The sequence below is a fragment of the Leptonychotes weddellii genome, chromosome 6 (genome assembly GCF_054177405.1).
Source record: "Leptonychotes weddellii isolate Sample4059 chromosome 6, ASM5417740v2, whole genome shotgun sequence".
Lineage (NCBI taxonomy): Eukaryota > Metazoa > Chordata > Mammalia > Carnivora > Phocidae > Leptonychotes > Leptonychotes weddellii.
Window position 1 is genome coordinate 21,771,461 of NC_138374.1, and position 27,109 is coordinate 21,798,569.

At 41.9% G+C, this 27,109-nt stretch overlaps 1 protein-coding gene across 1 annotated transcript in view; it reads right to left on the minus strand.

Annotated features, from left to right (window-relative positions):
- The window catches only part of SORCS3 (sortilin related VPS10 domain containing receptor 3), a 575,638-nt gene that overhangs the window by 185,935 nt on the left and 362,594 nt on the right, over nucleotides 1-27,109 (minus strand). The window contains exon 5 of the mRNA XM_081823577.1: nucleotides 22,147-22,220. Coding sequence (XP_081679703.1) covers nucleotides 22,147-22,220 — 74 coding nt within the window. The remainder of the gene's footprint in view (nucleotides 1-22,146; nucleotides 22,221-27,109) is intronic.

A 27,109-nucleotide genomic window follows, 5' to 3' on the forward strand; every position in this document is an offset into this window, starting at 1 on the left:
TTTGACAGAGAGAGACACAGCGAGAGAGGGAACACAAGCAGGGGGAGTGGGAGAGGGAGAAGCAAGCTCCCCGCAGAGCAGGGAGCCCGATGTGGGACTCGATCCCAGGACCCTGGGATCATGACCTGAGCCGAAGGCAGTCGCTCAACCGACTGAGCCACCCAGGCGCCCATGAATATTAATTTTTTTAAAAACCCTTTTGAGTACTAGCCTTTTTTTTTTTTAAAGATTTTATTTATTTATTTGACAGAGACAGAGAGAGAGGGAACACAAGCAGAGGGAGTGGGAAAGGGAGAAGCAGGCTTCCCGCAGAGCAGGGAGCCCTATGCAGGGCTCGATCCCAGGGCCCTGGGATCATGACCTGAGCCGAAGGCAGACGCTTAACCATCTGAGCCACCCAGGTGCCCCGAGTACTAGCTTTTTTATAAAGCACAATATTTACCCAGGGGACCATCCATAATGGCAGTTAAACAGAGACACTTGAATTCACTGTATTCTAGGATCTTGGGAAATAGAAATCTCTTAAGTACCTTTACTCTGCTTCATGGAAGCTACTTTTCAAAGTTTAAATTACTTATATTGCACACTACTCACTTCCTAAATTCCATTTATAAATCAAAGTAGCTTTTGAGCAATTTGATGGGAGTGAAATGGATTAAGAAGAACAACAAGTACATATATATGTGGTCATTTGAGTTTATAAGATTTTTCTATCTTTTGTCTTTGACCTCTTTTATGGAGAATGCTCTGAGCTAGGTCTGGTGTGTTCATCTTTGGCCTGGAGATCAGGTGTTCTGCCAGAAAAGGACATGTGGCTATCTTCTTAGAATGACCAACATTTGACTCTGATGAGACGATGACTTCCGGGTTCTATCAGTGCACCAGAGTTGACCTGCCTAAGGTCTCAGAGACCCAGGCTGAAGAAGAGTTTTTTCCAGAATAATACCTTGTCATTCACAATCACTCAACTCCAGGTTCTAGATCTCACCTTGGGTATTTTATAATGCTGACCTAAAAGTTTCCATCCCACCCAATTAGACACAAAGGCTCTTCGTGCTGGAAGAGTTCTCAGAGGGCATCTTGTGTAGCTGATTTTCAAACTACGTGGAGGAATATATTTTCCCAAACTACTGCAAACTGATATTTTTGTAAGTGCAATAAAAATATCACAGAATGTCAAACTGCTATACAAGTTTCTAAAAAATTCTCAGTGGATGTACTTATCTGTACTTATCTCATCACAGGTCGGAGGCAGTTTGCAGATCAGCACTGGTCCCTGGACCACACTTAGAGTAGCAGTGATGCTGGTACCAACTCCTCATTCTTCAGGTAAGGAAGCGGACGTGAATGAGGAGATGGCAATTAACCACAAACACACAGTTTCTTAACTGGAGAATTGGGTTAGTATCAGGACTACTGATGCAGCCACAACTACTGAACCTCGTCATAGTCCCTCATGTATAGATTAAGACCGATGGACCCAGCAGGAAGATTTCCTACCTGCACTCTACAGGTTGTGATTTTGCTGAGTTTGTGTCTCTGACTAGGTTAGGTTACACACACACACACACACACACACACACTGTGAAAGCAGGCCTTTCAGACCCCAGATTATGCCGAGTCTGTCCCTTTGACATTCATATGGCAACTTTTAATTGTCCTTTATTGCTTTTAGCACAGTTAAGCAATCCCGTCTTTAATTCTCCGATTGTTTGGTTACCGTCTGTTTTCCCTACTGGACTGTACTCAGGGAGCAGAGACCACGCAGGCCTGGCTTACCATTACATCCCGGGGCTTAGTACAATGCCTGACTCCTAGTAGACATTCAACACGTGTTTGTTGAAAGAACGAATTAGTGAGTGGAGAAGTCCTGTGGCACCACTCTGGGGCCATCTGCAGGTGCTGGGGAAGCTGGCAGCCTGCCCAGAGCTGCCACCCTGAGGGAGACGACCCCAGCAAAGTCACAGAGCTGAGCCTGGCTCTTCTAGCGACTGGCTGACTTGCTTCCCTCCCTGCCCTGCCTTCCGTCCTGTCTCCCCCTACTTCCTTCCTTTCGGCCTTCTTGCCTCTAACTACTCCTGTAGCTAACACTGCGGGAGGCAATGTATACAAAGACAACCTAGCAGGACTGCTGCCTAGAAAAGGTTTCTAACCTAGTAGCGGAGATAAGTACCGTGGATAGGTCATGAGAGAAGTCAGCAAAAATAAACATTGACACAACATGAGCTCCGGAAGGTTCAACTCCTCTGCCCGGATGGCAAGCCCTTCACAGTCAGACCATATCTGGTCTGGTCAAGGAGCTGGCATGTTTCAGAAAGCCGGAAGTTCCCAGCACCTCCAGACATCACAGGGACTTCTGTCTCCAAACCTCGGGCTCCTACTGCTGTTCCGCCTGAAATGTTCCTCTCGCCTTCTTTTGGCTCTGCTAGGTCTCACCTGGCCAGACTTAGCTCAAGTGCCGTCACCCGGGACGCGTGCACGCCGCTTCGGCCTCGTGGGGCACAAGCAGGTGCACACCAGGGCGTCTGACACTTGTGGTCAGGCCTCCCAGCTGGACTATAGACTCTCGGAAGGAAGGGAATGTGCTGGTACGTATTCAGTGACCCCGTAGTGCTCCGAGCATGAAGCTCTGAACCCTTCCGTGGAAACATGCTGCTAGGCCAAAACAGTTTCGTTTGAGGCCATTTTCCCGCTCTACCCCGCCTGGAACATGTAAAAGCAAATTCAGGGCAACAGATACAAACAGTGTCACCGAAAGACATCGCGCCTTGCCCCGGCAGTGGTTACGCTGAGGTAACACGCAAGACAGGTTTCCAAGATTTAGTTTGTAAACTGTTTGTGAAATGTAAAAAGTCTGTAAGATGGGGAATGGGGACAATAAGACCAGCTGGAAACAATAGAAAAACTACATAATTACTAGGAATAGCAGCACCACAGATAGTGTCTACACAGTGATTCTGGGTGAGTTACTTTACCTCCTGGCCTCAGTTTGCTTATCCGTGAAATGAGAGTGCTAGGCCTGCTTTCCCTAGTCTCCTGTCCCTCTAATCATCCAGGTGTCTCTTAGAAACCAGCCTGTCTCTCCTGGGCTCCCAAGGTCAATGGCCGTTCCAGAAACGGCTGCTGATTTCTTCCAAGCAGCCGGAAGGAAAAGGTTCCTATTCATTACACAGCCCCATAAATCATCTGGAGTCCATAGGATGTTTAATATGGAATCACTTAATTTAATAGTCATTTTGACATAAGGAATTGTTTTCTTAAAGCTAGAACTGGCTGTAAAACCTCAAGTGATATTTTATGGCTGCCATATAATAAAATCATTCAGCAATTAGTGATTAATGACATACAACAGTAAGTTTCTCTGTGGCCACCTCCCCCGCTGCTGTTTCTCTCTGCTCTCACCCACTTGCCAGTGCAGCGATCATACCAGGAGTGACGAGTTTTTATAATTGGGATAGATTTCTGAGCCTAAAACACCATCACCTCCATCAAAGAGTGTCCAACAGAGCCTGGTGCTGTGGTGGGGCTGAACGGAACCACCGAAATAGACACAATCCACAGCATGGAGCAAAGTCAAAGCATGGAGCTTCCCTGGACAAACTGCCAAGGGTGGGTGTTCAGTACCACGTGTTGACTCCCTAGGTTCTGTCATTTGTATGACAGCGTCACCCTTGCCAGGGAGAGGCATGCCAACACTCTGAGCTTAAGAGTCTTCTGCACCCTCTTGCCTATCACACTTCTGCCCTTCACTGCACTTTTAGCCCTGACTCTCCCACCCCCAAAGTACCTGACACCCCCTTGCTGAGGGGGGTTCGGTTACAGCGTGCTTCTCCGGCCTACCCTCCCACAAACACCAAAAACCAAACTTGATGGTACCAGCTCTGAATGAGGAAAGACCAGTCCCCCTATTTTCTGGTTCACATGAACACTAATTACAACCCTAGGGAGCAGACGATTGGTGTTAATCCCATTGGTGTTAATCCCATTGTTTTGTGAACAAAGAAACTGAGGCCCTGGGCCCAAGATCACACAGCTAATGAGCAGTACGAGTATGAGTCCAACCCAAGTGGTCTGTGGCCAACCCAACACTGGGCCGCTACGTTGTTCTGCCTGCGTGCTTGTTAAAAAGAGTTGTAGTAACGGGCGCCATGAACTTAGCACAATGTTAAATGGTAAGTTGTTATAGTCATGTTTACATGCATATTTATTATTCTCTGACCTTGTTTTTTAGTATTGCACTGTTATTTATTGCTGTTATTATCAAAACTCACTTCCCTCTTAGGAACAGGAGAAGGACGGGAGTACACCTCGCTCTTGCTGCCGAAGTGGACACAGTGGTGTGCCGTCCGCAGCCTGCTCTGTCCTAGGCATTCCCTCCCCAGTGTTGGAAACCGACGTGTGGCTGATGACTCCCAGCTCAGCTGCCCTCTGGGAATTTTCCGCAGCTGATGACAACCACCTCACCAAGGTCACACCCCTTCCTGAGTGGCAGCCCTCATCTTATGGCCGGTCAATGCGGAGGTATGGAGGCCCAATCCCTTGGCACAAGACTGGCTGTGTCTGAAGGGCCATCCCAGCTACGTAGCCCCCTGGGATCAGCTGTGGCAACTGCATGGAAGCCCCACCTCTTCCCTGCCTGCCACGTTCCCTCATCCCTCAAAGGGAACGTTGTACCTCAGAGCTCCCAGTAAACCTCCTACACACCACAAACCTCTGTCGTAAAGTCTACTTACCAAGGGAACACCACCTACAACATACACCCATGCCAAAAACAAAAATCAAAAAATTAAAAAAAAAAAAAACCCACAGAAACAAACAAACAAAACCACTCAGAGAACATTGTTTTGGTGCCTTTTTGCATTGGGGGAAATCATACCTAAGTCCAGAACGTGGCTTTCTACAAAGTGTGTAAACGTCATGCCGAATTTGAATATCCATTAAAAGATTTATTTCTAATGTCCCCAAATCTGTGGTCATCATAACTTGTCCATTTACTTCTAAGTACGAGTTGAGTTTTTAGATATTAAGAAACCATTAAACAATATTCTAGGACCGAAGAAGGATTTGGATTTATTTTCTATTCTTCAGGAGGTTCTTTTCCTCATTTATTTATTTTTCCTTTCATTTCCTCTTTTAATTGCAAAGCACATTTTCTGGAATTTCCTAGAGTTCTGTCTCTTCTTTCCAGTGCTCCCTGCTCCAAATAATAGCCTTTTACCAGGTCACCTGGTCTCCAGTGACTTGCCCTTCATCCCACTGCAAGAATGACCTTCCTAAGGGCCAGTCCTGAGCATTCCCTGGCCCTGAGCAGAACCCTTCAAGGTGTAGAGTATTAACTGCAAAATCTTCCACCTGGCATTTAGGGCCTCTCAGCGATCACTTTAATCTTCTTTTCCAGCCTTATCAGCATCTCTTCTCCCATAAGCACAGAACGTGAACTTCCTGACAATCTCAACTATTAACAATTTTCTAAACACATCCCATGCTCCCCCACTTTTGAAGCTCTCCCCCTGCTCCTTCCTCTGCCTGAAATTTCTGCCATCACATCACACAAGCAGGCTCAGGAGCCCACACACAAGCTCTGCCTATTGGAACGGAACCTATCTTTCCAGGTTCCTCCCAAATGCCGCCTCCTCTGTGAAGACTTCACTGCTGCCACCCTCTGTCACAAGCTGTACCTCCCTCTGTCACTTCACCATTGTCCTTTGTATAAGATATTTGTCCCTTTGTCTCAAATTTCCTTTGTCCTACTGTATCAGTTAGTGTTTGCTGCATAATAAGCCATCCCCAAATTCAGTGGCTCACAACAGTCGTTCTTTATTGTGTTCATGCATCTAGAGGCCAGCTGAGGATTGGCTTCTCTCAGCTGGGATCCATGGGAGGCTCTGCTCCATGCTATGAATCCAGGAGAGACTGGCTCTTTTCAGAGGCAGGGGTTTCAGCATACATCCTGTGTTCATGATAGAGCCTGGGGGGAGGGGGTGGAAGCCACAGCGACCATGCCACAGCCCACGTAACAGGTACTTTAAACCTTCCACTAATGTCACGTCTACTAAATTGGAGAAAGCAAGTCACATGGATGAAGCCACAATCAAGGGGTGAGGAAGTACCTGCTGTGTATTGTTGAAAGGTACCACAAAATTACATGGCAGCAGGTTTGGATGTATAATTCTATTACTTCAGAGAGCTCAGAACTGGAACAACCCACATCAACTGCCCTTTATTTCCCTTTAGATGGATACACAGTTCACAGAGTAGGTACTCAAAACCATGTCTTGAACAGAATTGCTCAGTAAGTACATCTAAATGGTCACAGAGAAAAATCAATAACCTCATTCGTGCCATAGTGTTTATAAAAACTAGAGGCATTATTTTTATAATGACTAACATCAAGACAGCATTTTGCAGTTACAAGGCATTTCAATAATGTCTTACAGCTTTCAAAGCACGTCTAAATACATTATCTCATTTAGCATGGAGCGCGTGTGTTTCCAAAGATGCCCGGAGGTGGCCGTGTCTCCACTGGCTGCAACTAGTCTCTAACTAGGGCTGGCAAGTACTGCAGAGAAAGGGGAAGACTTTTGGTAAGGGGGACCCAGTCTGTACTACTCGAAGCACAACACCTGGTAGTCCATTAACTGGCCTCCCTGGTTTTCAAAACCATTTCCTAAAGACCTTCTCTGGTTTCGAAAACCTAAGGTACAAAGGAGTTGCCAGGAGACAGTACTAATGTGGAGATTCCTGAAGTCCAGGTCTAGAGATTCAGATCAAGAGTTCTGAGGTGAGACCAAAACATTTGCATTTTAATAAGCACCTCAGGTCAATCCACTGCAGGTTCTCCCTTGACCATCAGCTGAGAAACAAAATTCTCCCTGACAGTCAAAGGAGTGGACAGGATTTCCTCTTATGCTACCACCTAATGCCGGAGATCAATACCCAGGCTCCAAGGGGATCATGGACTCCTAGTGGGGAAGCACTGAGCCAAGCCTCCAAGACCTTCTGGTCAGCCCTTTGAATTCTACAGCCCTTTGAAGACACAGAAGGCCTGAGCAATCTCTGAGCACCCCCAAGGACTGGTTCCATTCCAGGGGCAGAAGCAGAATTTGCACCCAGAAGCCCTAACTCCTACTCAAACTGTCTTCCCACTATGTATCACAAGTCACAGATTTTTCTCTACCCAATTTACTGAGTTTCTCCCTGCTCTGGAAAAATCCTAAGAAAGGAAAGGAAAAAGGAAAAAGGAAAGGGAAAGGGAAAGGAAAGGAGGGAGGAAGGAGGGTAGGAGGGAGGGAGGGAAGGAAGGAAAGAAGGAAGGAGGGAGGCATGGCTCCCCCAATTATGCAATCCATGTTCCAAATCTCCTCTTCCATGAAAGTACAAAATAGTCATAAAACCAAATTCCATTTGTTCTATTTCACTGTTGCTTTTTTTAATGACACTTGTTAAACGGGGCAATAATGCTAAGAAATGCATGAAGCAGGATCTTGAACCTCTCGTTCTCAGAGTCACGTGGACAAGTGCATGGCCATCCCATTTTAACCCCACAATGCTTTTGGCCTGGCTCCCTGGCAATTCTTGCATACTTTGGTGCTTTTTATAGATCAGCCTGGTTCCAGGGTCTGACCTTTTTAACACTTGAGTCTCCTTGCATCCATCCAAAATGCTGAGTGGGCAGAGCAGGGATTCCCCCAGGGGCATTCTCTCTGCCCCCACTGTGCACGGTTCTGCCCAAATTACTTGACAGCTTCCCTTCAACAATGCTGGAGGAAAAGGTTGGAGAGCATCTGAATAGGACAGGGGGGCCAGTGGGGAGATGAGAAGGGGCGGGGCCTGCCCCTAATCCATCATCCAGGCTGTGTTCCCGAAGACAAACGAGAGTGAGATGCCTGAGGCAGGATAACATACCCTGAGTGTGGGAAATGGAGGAGAAACAGCATAGATTCTTGAATCAGGATTTTGTCCCTCATTGTAAGCAAAGGGGATCAAGGTGGTAGAATTTGCCAGTTGCTAGATTCAGAAATGCACAAACGTACACAGGCAGAAAACTGCTGTCTTTGAAAGGCACTATGCTGACAGTACCGCCTAAAAGAATTGCCTGTTTTAGGCATCCCTATGAGAACAAGTTAGGGTGTGACTGAATGAAAGATCCTCAGTGCCATTTGCCACCAGAGACAAAAGCGTCCATCTCTTCCAATCCAGTCCCCACAGTCTTCTATCCACCTAGCTCTGTGAATTAGCACTTCACTTGTCAAAACCATGTTTAGGGCACCTGGGTGGCTCAGTTGGTTAAGCATCTGCCTTCCGCTCAAGTCACGATCCCAGGGTCCTGGGATCGAGTCCCACATCGGGCTCCCGGCTCAGCGGGGAGCCTGCTTCTCCCTCTCCCACGCTCCCTGCTTGTGTTCCCTCTCTCTGTGTATGTCAAAAAAATAAATAAAATCTTTAAAAAAAATAAATTAAAAAAAAACATGTTTATGTGACTGTGGGCAATTGTCTCTTCACCAAACATGGTAAGCCCATGGATAGAGAAGAGGGTCACCAGGCAGTGTCCTCACTAATACAATGGTTTATGTCATTTGCCACCATTGAAACAGTGTCTACGCTATGAAGCTGGACTTGTCAGGATGTTATAAGCACCGAGGAAAGATATCCAGAAGACTTCCATCCATATGCAGCTTGTGTAAAATGAAAAGACCAGTCTAGATTGATGATTTTGTAAACATTTTTGTTTCTTTAATAAATGGTCTTCTATCTTCAAAGGAAATTGTATGCAGAACCCTAGTGTATAAAACTAATTAAGAAGCTGAGTAGTTCTGGGGGCGCCTGGGTGGCTCAGTCAGTTAAGCGTCTGCTTTTGGCTCAGGTCATGATCCCAGAGTCCTGGGATCGAGCCCCTCATCGGGCTCCCTGCTCAGTGGAGAGCCTGCTTCTCCCTCTCCCTCTGCTGCTCCCCTTGATTGTGCTCTCTCTTGTGTGTGCATTCTCTCTCTTTCTCAAATAAATAAATAAAATCTTTAAAAAAAAAGAAGACGCTGAGTAGTTCTGGCTGAAGCAAAAAAGGGTGGCCAAGGAACTGATCACCAAGCACCTTATAGACTTTTCTGTGAATCATGTAGTCCCTGGGGCAAATTATCCGAACCCCCATAGAGCTTTCAAGAGCACTGTCAGAGAAATCAGCAAACCTCATAACATGACAGGGTCCTTTCCACTCTAACTTTTCCATAATTCTTTAGTCTAAATGAGAGTATATCAATTCAGGGGAATATTTTGCCACCATCAAAATGATCTTTATGAAATTATGTATACATACAGAAAACTGTTCAGGTTAGGTATAAGTAAAAAAAGAGGAAGATCCAAAATGGGCACATATTAGAACTATAATTTTGTGAGAAATTGCTTTCATGTGTACAATAATTATAAGATGACAAGAATAAAAAATGTCATGTTAAAATGATTAAATCCTTAGTTTAATAAAAATTTTAATGCCATTGTATCAACTGAAATGCACATAAAAATGTGTTATTTTTTTAAAAATCATATATTAGATATGCATATTTTTTAAAGTCTACAATTCCATAATTTCTCATTGGAGAATGGAACTCAGAAGCAGGATACTTGAGAAGATTTGCATCTGTCCTGAGAAAAACCAGTAGCTTATCTACTGACAGTGAGTTGCACAGAAATGCACTTAAGCATCTCAAAAAAAGTACCATATGTTAATAAATCTTCATAAAACATGTATGCATGCCATTCACCTACACAAAAGATGAATGCTCTCCATTAGCCAGAGTGACAAGTCTAAATCACTTCCCCGGTATGTGAGGTCCTACACAAACCGAATCAAGTCTACTTCCAGTTTGATTTCTCATTGCCTCTCAATGCAAATCCTATTGTTCTGGCACAGTGGTTATCCCTGGCAGGGGCTAGCCCAGGAAGGTGGTTCTGCTTCTCAGAGAACATTTGGCAATATCAGAATAGCTGGAGACATTTCTGGTTGTCACAACTTGGGGAGGGGTAATGTAGCATTTATGGAGCAGAGATCAGGAATCCAGCTAAACCTCTGACAACGCACAGGACAATCATCCAGACCAAAATACCCACAAGGCTGAGGTTGAGAAACCCTATTCTAGCAGATCCACTAACTGCTCTCCAAACATGACCTCCGCTTTGTTCCAATTATTCTCCCTTCCCAGGAAAACCTGCCTCCCTTTCTTCCTCACCAGTTCGACCCACTCTTGAAGATTCCTCAATCCCAACTCCTCCAAGAAGGCTTTGCTGAACATACCAGGCTATTCCGAGCCCTGCAGCCTCTGAGGGACAACATTTGCTCTAATATTCTTCTGGTGTTTCCCGTTTCTGGCCATGGTCCCTGGGCAATCCGCATGGACTTGTCTCAACATCTGTATCACATCTGTTAAAGCACACATCATCTGATACAACACAATCTTTAATTTATGGTCTTATAAATTTTATTTAATTTTATTAACATCAAGCCAGAAATAATTTTCTCTAAAAATAGTTTTAGCACGTATAATAATAGACATATGCTGACAGCCAGAAAAACAGATCAGAAGTGCAAACACCAACTATTAGGCAATGGAATTTGAATGTGGGAAAAAAAAAAAAGAAAAAGATATTCAGACACACCCAACCTTGTTTAGTTACAAAGAGATGCTAAGTGCTATTTGCCGCCGAATTACTGAGGATGGTCACTTCTTCCAATTATCTGCTTATCTTATAAGTTGTTTCATTATTAAAATTATAGCTAATATTTATTATGTACTTATTATGTGCCAGGCTGAGAAGACTGGCATTCAGCCAGGAGGCAACAGTAGGGTCTACCAGCTGGTGCCCCTTCGGACTAATGGGGCATTGGTCAGAGATCAAGTACAATTGTCAACAGCTTTTAAGAGCAGAGCTCTCCTCTTGTGTAGATCCCAAAACCCCCAAAAGAATTAATCTCTAGTCCCATCGTACTCTCCTAATCACTTAAAGTTTAAAAGACATATTTTCTTTATAGTGTAAAGAATGGCACCAAATACGCATGCAGGCAAATTACAGCCACACATCATGGTTACCCAGTCCAATCAGGCCAATCTGAAGAGAGATGGTGTGCGCCAAACAGCTTTACTTACTATAGCACCAGAAGTGAAAAGTCCAGAAAAAAACATCAACTAGAAATGTGTAGGACCCATATGAAGAAAATGATACAGCTCTCCTGAAGAACACACAGAAGTGGAATAAAAGAAGAGACAAACCATGTGGCCAAAAATGAACACCAGATATTGGAAAAGATCCAGTTCTCTCCAAATGAATTCATAGCTTTGCTGCAATTCCAATCAATAGTCTAATTAGTTGCTTTGGTGGGGGGCAGGGGGGGAGTAGGAGATTTTGGAACCTAACAAAGTGATTCCAAATTCATTTGGATAGATAAATGAGTAAGATAAGCCAAGAATATTTTGAAAAAGAAGTCAGGGTTCTATTTTTGTTTTATTTTGTTAGGTCTTGCAGGAGAGGAGACTTGCCCAGCTAGGCACTATGCTGTGTTATAAACAATAATTAAACACAGTAAGGTCCAGTTCAGGGCACAGAGGACCAACCAATCCAGTAAAATAAAAGCTGACTAATGCCACCAACATCAAAGTACCTAACGTGGACTAGAGCTTCTCTTGCGAGAAATCATCAGAGGAAATAGTTCATGTGCACAGAACTAAGTGGGAACATGTTCATTGGATTTTATTTTACTTAAAAAAAATAGAAATCCCATAAATTCTAAAAATACCCATCAGTATGAATAAAATGATTAACTTATTAAACTGATTATAATATGGTCACAAGATGATATGGACAACTATTAATATGAGATTTCTGAAGCATAATATCAGAGAGTGCTCAGTATTTTTATGCTACATATTACCTAATTTATATACTATATACATAGTATATAGTATATACAGTATATATCTAATATATAAAAATATATCATGCATATTATTTAATAAAGCTGCATTACAAATCAGAAAACTTCAAATAATGTTCACATGGTCACAGGTTGAGGACACTATCTGAACATGAAGTAAAAGAAGACATTATAATGGGAAAAATAAAAAGATTTGATCAATTTTTTTAACTGAAAAGTATGTTAAAAATCATAAGGCAATTAAAACCCAAAGAACAAACTGGGAACAATATTGAAACAAAATGAGAGACCATATAAAGAACTCATAATAAAGAAGAAGAAAAAACAGATGGCCACATAAAAGAAATACAATGGCTAATAAATACTTAAAAACATGTCTAAACTCACCGGTCTGATAAGAAATGCAAATTAAAACAAGGAAAATCCATTTTTGCATATTGAATTAGATTACTTTTTTAAATTAAATTTTTATGAGGTGTAGTGAAGTGGTATTTTACTAGTTGGAGTGGAAACTGGCATAAACTTTCTGGGGAATAATTTGGCATGATAATATTAGATATATATATATTGTTTTGGTATTCTATCCTTAAAAATTCTAATCATCACACTTTAGACAAACAATTACTTAAAGGTTTTCAAAACAACATTCCAATGCCTTTTTTAATAGTAAAAGTTTAGGGGCGCCTGGGTGGCTCAGTCGTTAAGCGCCTGCCTTCGGCTCGGGTCATGGTCCCAGGGTCCTGGGATCGAGCCCCACATCGGGCTTCCTGCTCAGCGGGGAGCCTGCTTCTCCCTCTCCCACTCCCCCTGCTTGTGTTCCCTCTCTCGCTGTGTCTCTCTCTGTCAAATAAATAAAATCTTTAAAAAAAAAAATAGTAAAAGTTTAGAAGCAAGATCAATGTTAAATGATGAATGAATGATGAAATTATTATATATCCACCAATTAGAATACAATGCAAATAATACAAGGTTTAAGTTATGTTTGGAAAGTGTAGAGGATGGTACAGGAAAATACTGAAGTACATTTTTAAAAGATACAGAATCTTATAAACAGCATGATCTCACTTATGAAAACTTAAATATTAATGTTCAAAATTATAATAGGGAAAAAAGTCTATGAAGAAGTACTTGATTTTTTTAAGTGGTATTCTCTGAGCAATGAAATTACAGGTACTTATTTTCTTTTTATTTTCCTGCCTTTCCTTAAATATTTACAATGAGCTTTCATTGTATCTATAATCAGAAGAAAAAAAAAAAGTAAAAAGTGTTTCTTTTTAAAATTATTTGTGTGGTTCTGGCATTGCCTCTCCATTTTTCCCCATATGTCTAGCCCTTTGTGCTCCAGAATTCTTGTTGGTAAGAGGTTCTCTACAAAGTTCACATTCTTTTCCAAGCTGTTCCCGGCTTGACGCCCTGCTATGGGCTGATCTGAATTGTGCCCACCCCCCAAATTCAGATGTTGAAGCTCTAACCCCTAAGGATTAGTGTCCTTATAAAAAGAGCCACCAGAGTTTGCTCTCCCTCTCCACTATGTGAGGGCACAGCAAGAAGGTGACCATCTACATGCCAGGAAGAGAGCTCTCGTCAGAAACTGAGCATCTGGCACTCTAATCTCAGACTTCCGGCCTCCAGGAATGTGAGAAAATAAATTTCTGTTGTTTCTACTGCCAGGGCTATGGTATTTCATTAAGACAGCCCCAGCAGACTAATACACACCCCTAGCCCAAGCTGGAACAGAACATTCCTCCATTTCCTCAGTGAGAAAAAGGGTGACTCCTCCTGTTCACAACCCTGCATCCAACCTGCATTTTAAACAGCCTCCAAGCCTTCAATTTGGTGTTTTCTCCTTGGGCTGCTCAGCTCACCATTCTTCTCTTCCTTTTCTCCCTAAGCCTCTTCCTGACCCACCAATTCTCATACTCCCTATTCATGAGGCTGCAGAACAATTCATTACTATCCATATGTACACTCTCCCCACTTCTTCATGTAAGGAGGAAGTCCTGCATGAGCAATCTGGGCTTCAGGAAGACTACAGTGGTCAAGATGCTCTACTCTACGTGGGGGCTCTCCTGACCCAGCCCTCACAGGACAATAACTGACTCGGATCTCACCCACTGTGAGGACAATCAAACTTGCTCTCCTCTGAAAGTTTATTTATCAGTGAGATTCCCAGTCTCTGAGCTGAATGGATATTCTCATGTCCTCCACGTAATCATATGGGTGGAATAAGCATTTGGAAGTCATGTATCTCTCATTCCAGAGACACTAGCCAAGGTTAGGGAAAGAAGGAGGAATGGTATTTCCATCGTGTCCTGGAATTTTTCTTACACTGGATTAGGTGAGTAATGTGGCTAATTTTTGAATTCTGTTTAACATATACAAGTATTTTCAGATATCCCAAGGCCTGGTCAAATAATGATGTCTTCTCCTCATAATAGAAGTCATTAAGTATATAGCTCCATATGTCCCCTTATCTCCTGTTGCTCATAGAACACATATGTGCTAAGCATAATTATCACATGAGTCCAACACATCTTGATTTCATTCAAAGTGGTGAGCATTCTGTCTTCCTCAGTGCCCTGGCTGACTACTATGGATAGCTTTTGAGCATTGCATTTGCTCTTAGCATTAACATAGCTCTTCCAAGGCCAGGATGCAACCAGGCATACAGCATGGGCAGCCCCCACCAGCAAAGTAGAAACTGATTTCTGCTTGCAAGCTGGGTTTTCACATCTCCCCTCCTGACCTTGCATGTATTATTTTGAATGTAATGCATTTATAAATTGCCGCACCATTTTAAAAATGTAAGGGAGAGCTGAATTAAATATTATTTGTGGCATACCCTGGTTTGCAAAGGGCCTCTAAATCTGATCTCTTATATCAGGTCGATGCCTAAATCCCATTACTTGAGATTGCAAATGACTGTGTTTGCAAAACTATAGATGCACATTTAGAGGCAGCTTCAAAAATTCAGCCCATAATGTTAACTCTGTTTGAAAAGACCTTGATTTTCCAGGAAGCAATCTCAAGCCATTCTGCTTGTTCCTTAACTCTGTCTCTGTCATGGATAATGTATTAAGAGCCTAAAGATGACTCGCCATGTAGTTCTTCAGGACTTGTACTTTAGGGTCTAAATGAGTTCCTGGATGAATAAAAGGAGCCCATTTTTTGAAGCAAAACATAGGATACAATTCCAGAACAGCTGAGATCTACAGAGTTCAAAATTGAGGTGAAGGTGTAAGAGGGTTCACACCAACCATGTTATCTCAAGGTAATTACTCCCCATTTTTAACTCCTGCTTCTCTGCCCAATGTCTTCTACACCCACAACTGCTACTCTGCTGAGATGGGTAGGTCTAGGACTCAGACACGTGGGAGTTTTTGCCTTAAGTGAAATTAACACTTCTCCAAAAGGGCAAGTGCACACTTGTGGTATGACAGATTACCATAAAACATAGCAGCTAAAAGCAGCAAATATTTATTATCTTCCTGTTTCTATGGGTCAGGAATCAGAACGTGACTCAAGTGGGTGCCTCTGCCTCAAGGTCCCTCACAAGGCTTCAATCAACGTGTTGGCCAGGGCTGCAGTCTCAGCTGAAGGATGAATAGAGAAGGAACTCCTTCCAAGTACGCTCATGCAGTTGTTGGCAGGGTTCAGTTGTTCTTTGTTGGAACTGAGTGGCTGGACTGAGGCTGTCCTGTTCCTCACTGACTACTGGCTAGAGACCTCCCCCAGGTACTCGCCACATGGGCCTCTCCACAGTGCAGCTCCCAACATGGCAGCCTGCTTTGGCCAAGCAAGCAAGAGAGCACACCTAAGATGAAAACCACTGTCTTTTTTAATCCAAATTTCTGAAGTGACACCTCATCACCTCCACCACATTCTATTCACTAGAATCAAGTCACTAAATTCAGCCCAAACTCAAAGGGAGGGGACTACACAATGGCATGGTCCCCAGACAACAGAGACCATTGGGGGCCATTTTGGAGGCTGCTTGCCACAAGGAGGAAATATTAACTATAAATAAACTTATTTTTTTACATATGTTATAGGTGGGAATGTATGTTAGCACACAACTTTGATTTTTTTTTTTTTTTTTTTTGAGAGAGAGAGAGTGAGCATGAGCAGAGGGTGGGGCAGAGGGAGAGGTTGAGAGAGAATCTTAAGCAGGCTCCACACCCGCATGGAGCCCAATGCAGGGCTCGATCTCACGACACCGAGATCATGACCTGAGCGGAAATCAAGAGTCAGATGCTTAACTGACTGAGTTACCCAGGCGCCCCAACGTTGATAATATTTTTAATGACAGGTTTTAAAGATATTCAAAATGTGTGTATTTTGGAAGTAATTATTTCCCTTCTGGTGACGATCAAACCAAAAATATTAAACCCTAACAATTACCAATCCCCCTCTTCCATGTTCTAAGGGATGTGTGCCTAACAATTATTACATTGATTTGCTAGAGGACTGGGGTGAGAGTGATGGGTGGAGAAGTAAAGACAGAGGGTAGGTCACCATACATAAGAAAGCCTGTGATACTTGGGGAGGAAGGGAGGGGAAGGGGAGGAGCTCTGGAAGGGCACTGCTTGGACAGTAAGCCTCTGTGACTGAGAGCCTATAGAAAGAAAGGAAAAGATGAGAAAGTAACCCGGATGATCAGGACTTTTGGAGACAAGTACAGGCAAAGGAATTTTAGAAAGACTCACTGTGTGCTATGTGATATAATGCTTCCTTGCAACCCATTTAAGAAAATGTTCAGTAAAAAGCAGCATTGCTCTGAAATGCTTTCTGTATTGAATTTGGGTCATAATCACTTAAATGTGACACTCTGCTGAGACTGGGAAAAACAATCAAAGTTCTTACTTGGGCTACCTAGACACTGGTGCAAGAAAACAATCCTAGATATTAAAGATATATGCACAAAATATTAATGAAACTCTTATTTACGGTAATCAAAAATGTGAACATTTCCAGTGTCCAATAAAAAGAAAACACGGTAATAAAACACATATCTTTATATAATGAAATACTGCATAGACAATTAAAAATGATGGTTATAAAGATTTTATACTAACATAAAAATTGCTATAATAGAACATTAAGAGGAGCAAAAGTAGATTGTAGAAATTCACATGTAATGTGTGTAGGCTACAAATGAATGAGCATATGCAGACAAAAAGAAACTGGGGAAAACAAGAAGAAAAGAAGCTTTGAAAGGCAAGATTGTAATGAGAAGTCTTTTAGTCCATTGTCTTTTTCCATGCCATCCCTTTCTCCTTTAAAAGGCATTTTCCTAGGACCTCCTCTGTACTTTCCCATTTTCCTTACCCTCCTCGTCATGGCCTTTCTGAAAACCAGAAGAGAGAAGCTGCTGGCACAAACCATCACTAGAAATCTACAGTGAGTACACTGACCTTATCAAAGTACAATAGAGGCGTGGAGCCCACCCTGCCTGTCCCTACACACCAGCCACTAATCAGCCTACAACTGGGCATCATAACAGCTCAAAAGAGCAGTCCTCAAGGGAACTTCTTCCTGCCCCTCTAAAGAGGGCTGATCTAAAACCAGTACTACACGTGGAGAAAGGGGAACCCTCTTACACTGTTGGTGGAAATGCAAGCTGGTACAGCCACTCTAGAAAATAGTATGGAGGGTCCTCAAGAAGTTAAAAATAGAGCTACCCTATGACCCAGCAATTGCACTACTGGGTATTTTCCCCAAAGATACAGATGTAGGGAAAAGAAGGGGCACATGCACCGCAAGGTTCATAGCAGCAATGTCCACAATAGCCAAACTGTGGAAGGAGCCGTGATGTCCTTCAACAGATGAATGAATAAAGGAGATGTGGTCCATATACACAATGGGATATTACTCAGCCATCAGAAAGGATGAACACCTACCATTTACATTGACATGGATGGAACTGGAGGGTATGTTCTCAGGGAAATAAAACACATGTAAAAATACTCATCAGCTTATATGGTTTCACTCATATAAGAAATAGTGCAGAGGATCATAGGGGAAGGGAGGGAGAACAGAATGGGAAGAAATCAGAGAGGGAGACAAACCATGAGAGACTCTTGACTCCAGGAAACAAACTGAGGGTTGTGGAAGGGGAGGTTGGTGGGGGGGTTGGGGTAACTGGGTGATGGGCATTAAGGAGGGCATGTGATGTGATGAGCACTGGGTGTTAGATACAACTAATGAATCAATGAACACTACATCAAAAACTAATGATGTACTACATGTTGGCTAATTGCATTTAAATAAAAATAATACTAAAATAAATTAAACCAGTACTACATCTACTGACTTCTTATAGGGTTTCTTACTCTCAAGACCAGTCATTGTTGCAACCCAAACATCCCAGGAAAGGATTAAGAGTTTAAAGTCCCTGATACCTTAGGGTGTATTACTTTATCAGAACACACTCCTGCAGTGATGGCAAGAAATAGGAACAAAAAAGACCCCGACCTTTCAGGAGACAGAATAATGAAGGGGAAGTTAATAAGAAGAGATACTGGAGACATTCTTTCTCTCTTTCTCAAGGCTATACAAGCAAATTTCATCAGAGCAGAGGCACGTAGAGGCCAACCAAGTTATACCAGAAGAAGGCAACACCTAGGGAGGGTGAGGGGCCATAAAGGCAAAGCTGTGAGCCGCAAGTATTCACATTGGATGTGCAAAGAAAACAATCTTCCCACTGCAGAATGCGCCTGCCTCTTAAATATCTCCCACTGGAAGAGTGGAAATACTATTCATTTGCAGCTCAGTAGGATATTAAAAAACAAAAACAAAAACAAAAACAAAACAAAAGAAAACACATACTTTTTCCCCATGATAGCTTTGCCCAAGCAGACAAGAAAGGGATTATGTTAAGACATACATTCCACTTTTGTGCTCCGCTTGAAAATTATAATTGCTAAAGCAGCTGGGGTGATAAATGGAAACATAAGACAGGCCTGGTAATCTGCCTGTTAACCAGGTATCAAATGAGTGAAAGGGTCACATATAAAGAAGGAGTTTTCAGGTCAGTCGGTACTATTCTTTGGGCATGCACTGGATAGCTGAATCACTCTATAATGTAAGATTCCTAGGTGACCTCTCTTGATGGGGTTAGAGCATCTGGAATTCAAAAAGAAAATTTTACCTCCAGATGAAGCTTTTATAATTGCTGCTAATAAATATTATGTCCCATGCCCTGCCTAACTCAAAGGCACTGTGGGGCACTAAGGAAGAAATGGAAAATAAAGGCAGCCCCTGGCTATTCCCAATACACGTTCATGGCCATTACAGCAAATACGAGGCATGTGTGGTCGGTTCTTCCTCCTGCACCCTCGGCAAAGATCACTTCTGGATCACAGTGTTTTTCCCACAAATCCCCTCCAGGTGCTATTTTCCATCAACTGAAGGCAGAATGAAGAAGAAAATTTACATTCACGAAGGATCTATCCCTAGACAACTGCAAATCTCCAAATTATAGATAACAATATCTGGGCGATATTACTCGTGAACTGCACGTACACTCTCTGTCTACGTACAAGGTAAAAGTATTAACATCATCCTTCATCTCAATGTCTTGTTTTTAGCATGCCTACACTCCCTCCAGTGTGTCCCCACTGTCCCTAACACTCCACTGTACCATCTCTCCCAGACAAGTAGTTTTAGGGCTTTCTGTTGTTGATTTGTTTTGGCTGTACCACTGCACAAGAATTATGACTCAATAAAGAGTAGAGGGCAGTAGAGGTTAGGCTGAGAAGTGGATCTTCCCGAGTAAATCAGATCCAATCAATTGTTATAAGATGTCCACAGGTATACAAATCTCATCATGCATGGGATACAAATTTGTGTCCCAGAAAAATGATGAATCACTTAGGTGTCATGGTCTTTGGAAATGCTAAAAAGCATAATTCTTAATGACTTACAACATACAAATGATAAATCTGATATGAAATTGAAGAGATGAAAGTGACAAATGTCCAATGGATCATATCTGGTCCTTTATAGAACCTTATGAAATTGACAAGAAGAATCTTGTTCCCATTACACAGATGAGGGAATCACAGCTTGAAGAGTCCTTGTGTCAGCCAGAGCAGGGCTCTACACCAGACAGAGGCACAATTTGTCTTTTCTCAAGGAGGTTCCGAGTGAATGTTTCTACTCCCAACCCATACAGGTCATGTCTCTTCAACACAAATGGTTTAGAGCTTTAGACAGACATGGATTTTGTCACTGGGGGAAGAAAATGTCTGTGTAAAGTGAGCTCTTCCACTGCAACTCCTATGACACCTAGAAGAATAATCATGGCAATTATACATCAGAAACGAAGAAGTGATAATTACGAAGATGGGATTGCCAGCTACCACTTGGCTAGCCAGCATGGACACTAACTTTTATATTTCCCCATGGGGGCGTATATGAAAGAATCACAGAGTGCAGGAGAGATGAAACACAATTATCAGGACCTGGGGATTTATTCTTTCCACTACACAAAGGAAGAGGGAGGGCAGACTGCAGCTGGAACCTTCTCTTCTTGCTCTTTGCCAAACATAGGAAAATGCTGCCCCTCGTCCACTTACTTTAATTTCCCTCATAAACGATGACAAGGCTTATCCAGTCTATTGTACTTTCCTTTTCCATCAACTCGACTTCCTAGTCAGCCAACAGCCTCACCATCTCAAGAGTTTGTTCCAGAAATAGCAGAGGGCTTTTTTTTTTTTTCTTTTTGAAGGACCTGTGAGTGATGGCACACCAAGAAACTGGTCCCTCTTGGCTGAGCAAAAGGCTCTAGTCACATAGCTAGAATATCAGAGAAACAAATACTTCCTTTTTCTGCCTTAGTCTATTAAAAAATCTTAATAGTTCTAAATACAGACCCAATAATAAGTGTAATAACAGTACAGACCTAATAACAGTTGGTCTGAAAAGGGCAAAATAAGTGGGGATAGTCCAGGTGTTGAGTCAAGAGCACTACCCCCCACTCACTGTGTGCAATCAGTAGGTTGGTACACACTGGGTACTCACGGAATGCTTCTGCAGTTATCTTTCTGAATTTTGGTCACAGTTTTGTGCATACACAGGGGACTGGGTGGAGCCATTGCTTCCAAAGATGTTGGTGTGACTATATATATATGTATGTACAAAGTACTCATCACCATCCACACTACACACACACACACACATCACCTCCACCTTATATAAGACAAAAATGGCCATCTTGTGACTTTTTAAGGGCACTGAACTAAGGTGCTTAAAAAGAGAAAATAGGGACTACTTTCAAAGATTAATTTTGGTTTTGTTTTAATTAAGCATATAATTAAGCATATTAAACACTTGGGTGCATGCTTCTTAATCTCTATTCCTTTGGCTATACCTCTGCTGAAATGAAAGCAAGATACAAGTAAGAAGCCTTTTCACATTGCAGCAGGGAAGAATAAAATATAAAATTATACCAAACCACGTTTAGCTTGCTACAACCAAGGTAAAAATAGCACACACGTATAAAGGAAGACCAATTAATAAAAACACTTTCTGATAGGGGGAGGGCTAATTTTCCACTTGGAACATATACTCACTTTTAAAAAAGGCTTTTCAGAATGTGCTCCACAGAAGCTGTTCTGAAGGATTTATCATGTGTGACATAGGAAAAGGATTCTTTAGCGAAATAAGTTTAGGAGGCCTCTTCAGTCTCTGGGTTTCTCCAGAGTCTTAATTATCCTAACATGAACCCTGCATCTTCAGTAAGGCAGAGTTAAATAATCATTACTTAAAATTGCTTGACCATAGAAACACTTAAGAAAGGAGAAGCATTTTGTGGAATTAGTTTTCTTCAGAGTACACTTTAGCAAATACTGCTTTTAGAATAGGTACACAAAATATATACTTTTCCCAAACAAAGGGAGATTAGCACCCAGCTAAGAGCACCTGGTCATGACCTTCTCATGGAGCACCCTAGCCCAGTGCTTCTCAAACTTTAACGTACACCTGAATCACTAGGAACTGTGTTACGTGCAGACTCCTACTCAGGAAGTCTTGCCTGAGACTCTGTATTTCTAGCAAGTTCCCAGGTGATGCTGATGCTGCCAGTCTGTGAACCACACCGAGTAGCAAAGGGCTAGAAGACATGTGTCTTCAAGTGCTGAAGGTGTCTCCAGTATTATCCTGAGTGCTATGCTCTCTGATAATTCTGTATCCAAGAGGGTAATGGGTCTGCGGCTGGGGCTTACCAGTAAAACCTGTTGGGTGTGATGCGTTCATGCATGAGTTGCCACCGTCTTCCAAAGTCCATGGAGCTATAGAGCTGCAAAACAATGAAGTGAGAAAAGCATAAGCATCAAGGACACTCACTGGTCAACAGAAATACACGTGGCATCCCCCTGGATAAGGACATTCTAGTGTACCAGAGTGCCGACCTGAGTTGGCATCCATTTTATCTAGATAAAAGCTATGAATATGACCATGTCATGCTTATCATGGTGACTTCTGCATCAAGTAGGTGCTCAACATATATCCAATCGACCGATGATTTTGAGCTGAGTGTAAATCCTTTCTGATGCCAACCATCATTCTCTCCTTCAGGGGTAAAGCCTTTCATAAAATTCTCATTTTTCTTCAAATTCCTTGATATCTTTAGCTCCATTCAAAACAATTCAGCAAAATTTATTTAAAATTTATTTACTGAATAGCTCCTACATGTAAGGCACTCTGGTGGACATGAAGATAAAGAAGAGGTAGATTCTCAGGGAAATAAAACACATGTAAAAATACTCATCAGCTGGCATCTGAGCCAATATTACATATAAAATATTGCGCTGTTCAAGTTTTATCACTCACTGCTCCTATATATAATCTAAATGAAATGGACTCTTCACTGCCAATAACGATACCATGCTTGTTTATAGTCCTAGGTCTTCACAGAGATAAGGCCATGCTTACTCCTAAGTAAGCATTACACAAGCGTGGGTGGCTCCCTCCACGCAACCTTTTCCAACCACTTCAAGCCACTCATCTTTCTCCCTTCTCAATTCACTGCACTCATCTTTGGTTTCCACTGAGCACTTATCATGAGGTAATACGTGGTTATGTCTTTCAGATTCATCTGTATTATTTAGTTGTATTTATATTCCTTCAATATATATAAAGAGTTCAACAAATATCTGTTGAATAAATCAATAATTAAAATAGGCACGTAAGAATGGATAGTAACTCATGGAATGAGAAAAAAATTCTAGAAGAGCCTCAAGACTTTGGAAAAATAAAGAAGAACCCCCAGCATGGCTAATAAAGTCAGATTCCACATTCACTTACTTTATGGATGTAGAATCTGACCCCTTTGTAACACATAAGAGAAAGGCCAACATTCCTATCACAGACTAGCCAAAAGTATGGAGTTTATTTTTAATTGTATGCCTGGAAGTATAATAGCTCTGACTGATAATGGAAATAATGGAAATAATAATAATAATAGGTGGATTACAGTGCTCTTTCACATATATTTGAGCCTTACAAGGACACTGAAAGGCAAGGCAGTTATGACTACTTGAATCCTTGCTCTCAAGCATTTTCTGATCTGCCAGGGAGAGTCAACCACTCCCTTCAGGTACCATCACTATTTTTACTGTCTGCCTCTAAGAAGCTGTTCACTCCAAGGCAATACTGGTTGGCATGTCCCTCCTGCCATTAGGCTATGAGTCATAAGAGAGGCAGGAATCATGCCCAATTCACCTCTGTGTATCAGTGGTTACAGAATACATATACAGGTGAGCACACAAACCTCCTGTTTCATAGTTAATGAACTCAGTCTTGGGGAAGTTAAGTTTTGGTCAAAAGAACTAGGATTTAAGTTTTCTGATGCCTGGCTCCCGTCTTCTTCCATGGAATCATGGTGCCTAGTTTATAATGAAAATTCTATTATTTATGTTCTTCACACTTTCACAGGTGGGGAAATTGGGAAAGGCAAAAGTAGATGGGCCTTAAGTTTATAGAAATGGGGTCAGATGAAGTATCTTCCCATTATCACATCCCCAGTACTGTTCCCCTAGGGAGTGCTGTCTGGCATACCACACCCAGGTAACGCTGCCATCTATAACGTTCTGAGTCCATAATCTTGCAACTCATACAGAAATAATTTTTGAATGAACTCCTGGTAATCTCAAGTAAGCCTTGGGGGGCTTAAAGAAGTTTTAGCCCATTTAGCCCATATTGCCCATCTCTCAACTTATAAACAGATGACTCTCCAAATATACATACACCACACCAAAGGGGAAAATGGGCCAGAGGTTAGAGCTCTAGAAGTTGAGAAATGGGCAAGATTAACAGGAATGGAAACGGAACAATGAGCCTTCCTAGAGTAACATAGCTTGAGCTAGGCCTTTGGAGATAGGTGGTATAGACAGGAGAGAAGGTGGGTAGAGATTTTATAGGGTGAAGAAAACAATAAGAACAAAGGTGTCAATATGGTTAAGATCTTGAACTTGGCTTATGGGGAAGCTTTTAAGAGGAAGCAGAGATGTGATGACTGTCACTGGCTAAAAGGAGGTGGAGGTTGTCTGTCTGCCCATTTTCCTGTCTGTCTCTCTTTCTATACACCCAACTATTTGTGGCTGATCCTATATTTATCTGTATGTATATTTATATTGGGGAGGGTGTTGGGAGGAAGGAGAGAGTTGGTAAGGACCAGACCATTGCATTGGAAAGAATATACCCTTATATTTTTTTTGCAAGGACTGAGATTTCCATGCAGAGTTTTAAGAAATGGGTCACTCTCCTTCCCATGGCAGGTGTCTGAGAGACAGATGCTCAGACTTAAGACACATTTCCCAATTAAACACAGAAGAGACTTCGGTTGGAACCTTCTATAACCCAAAGATACCAGACTCTCTGTCAGCCCAGATTCCAATCATAGAAGCAGAGCTCCAAATCCCTTCAAATAAAACCCAGCATGATTATGTCTTTCTCTGGTGCAAACTCTAGAGACAAGCCAGGAAGAACCATGAGGGTCACACTGACACAGCTGGAGTCTCAATCCTCCAGAGAAATTATCAGTCCTTCCATCATGGAGGATCCAGTAGCAGCAGAATGCCTCCACCACAGCTCCTGCTAGGACTCACCCTTGGGAGAAGCATGACTCCTCTCATCTCATGCTCTTCCTAACAGAGAAAGAACAAGAGATCAGCTGCTGATCTCCTCATCCAAGCCTGTTCCACCTCCTGCCTCCCTTGTCTCTGGTTTTGCTTTTTCAGCTCTTCCGCTTGACTGATGGGAGAAAAATTAAATTGAATTCTCTGCCTAGAGGCTGATTCAGATGAACAGAAAGAGCAGGCTCCTATTCATTAAGAGCTTTTGGTTAGCTACCTTGTCTCTCCATCCACATAAGTTGCTGAGTCTGGAATGAATTTTATTCTACTGCAAGCTGGATCCTTGCAGGCTCTCCATTCACCTACTAAAAGTGTATCAAGAAACCACTATACTTTAAGCACTGAACTAAGGGCTGGAATTACAAAGGTTAAAAACACCATGAACAGTGGAAGACAGAAATTCAGACAATTACACTGCCATGCAATATATGTCATAATATTATTACTAGTTATCTCCGCAAGGGTAAGACTGAAGGCCATCGGTAGTTTTTCTTTTGGTTATTTGGGTCTTTAAAATTATTAGGACCATGCATTACTTTAGTAATTAAAAAAGCTCTAATACTCAAAGAGAAATAAAGAAATTTAAGCAACCATTCAGTAGTAAGTGTTATAAGATCATTTAATGATATGAAAATGCTTATGATATATTATTTATTTTAAAATATATTGCAAAACATGCATACATTGACACTAATTTTATTTAAGTATTGCAAAAACTTGAAACACATCAGAAGGAGATAGGCCAAAATATTAGCAGTGGTTATTTCTGAATTGTGGGACTATGGGTAACACATATTTTTTAAAGCTTTCTATCATTTTCAGATTTATTTACAATGGATAATATTTCAATAGTAATATAAGCCACTGTTTTATTCTACTTTTTTATAATAATAATTTCTAATCATAATGTATACATTATATTTACCTTTAAAACTACCTTTTAAAAGGCCAAAAATTAAAATTCCAATATTTTCCATGAGGGACCTGGAATCAGACAAAGCAATATGGGATTTTCCACAAAATGGTATTACACAGAGATCATCATGGATAGTGGTGAATCCTTCCTAGGACAAGCAACATATTAGCTCACGTGCTGTTTAAATAGCCCTGCATGGCTTCAACCCAACGTGCTTCATGCAACACTAAAATAGATTTTCTGAACAATAAACATCTTTAGAAACATTTCTTGTTTAGGGGTGCTTGGGTGGCTCAGTTGGTTTTAATCCTCTGACTCTTGATTTCAGCTTGGGTCATGATCTCAGGGATGTGGCATCAAGCCCTGTGTCAGGCTCTGTGCTCAGCACAAAGTCTGCTTGTCCCTCTCCCCTCGCTCTCTCACTCACTCTTGCTCAAATAAATAAAACCTTAAAAAAAAAAATTTCTTGTTTATACAGAGTTACATATATGAGACTGTTCTCCACATCCTGCCTCCTGATGCCCCCCGCTGCAAGGATGACATTCCTGAACCTTTAGCAGAGAACAGTCCAGATCCTCTCCCTTCCCTTCTTCCCTTATGTGTCATGGTCTCATATATCATAACAACCACATATTCAGTGGCAACACACACACACACACATACACACACACACAGAAAGCCCTAAATGAATCACTGGAACAGATGGAAAATATGAAAGAAAATGCTCTTTTCCTTACTGATCCAGTTATTAGTTCCCTAATTACATCAGCCTGCCAGGGAAAAGCATCTGATAGCTGAAGAACTAGAGGCAATTTAATCAATGTAATATTCCACAAGAGGAACAACAAGTTGTATCTGGAAAGCTTAAGTCCAAAGAATGATATAATTGCATTAGGAGGTTATTGCTTGAACTATGTTCCCCCAAAAAGATATGTTGAAGTCCTAGCCTCTAGCATCTCAGAATGTGACCTTATTTGGAAATAAGGTCTTTGCAGATGTAACCACATTAAAATGGGGCCAGGGTGGGCCCTAACCCAATATGACTGATACCCTCATAAGGATAAATTTGGACACACAGACAGGAACAGAGGGAAGACAATATGAAGACACATAGAGAGAAGGCCATGTGAAGACAGA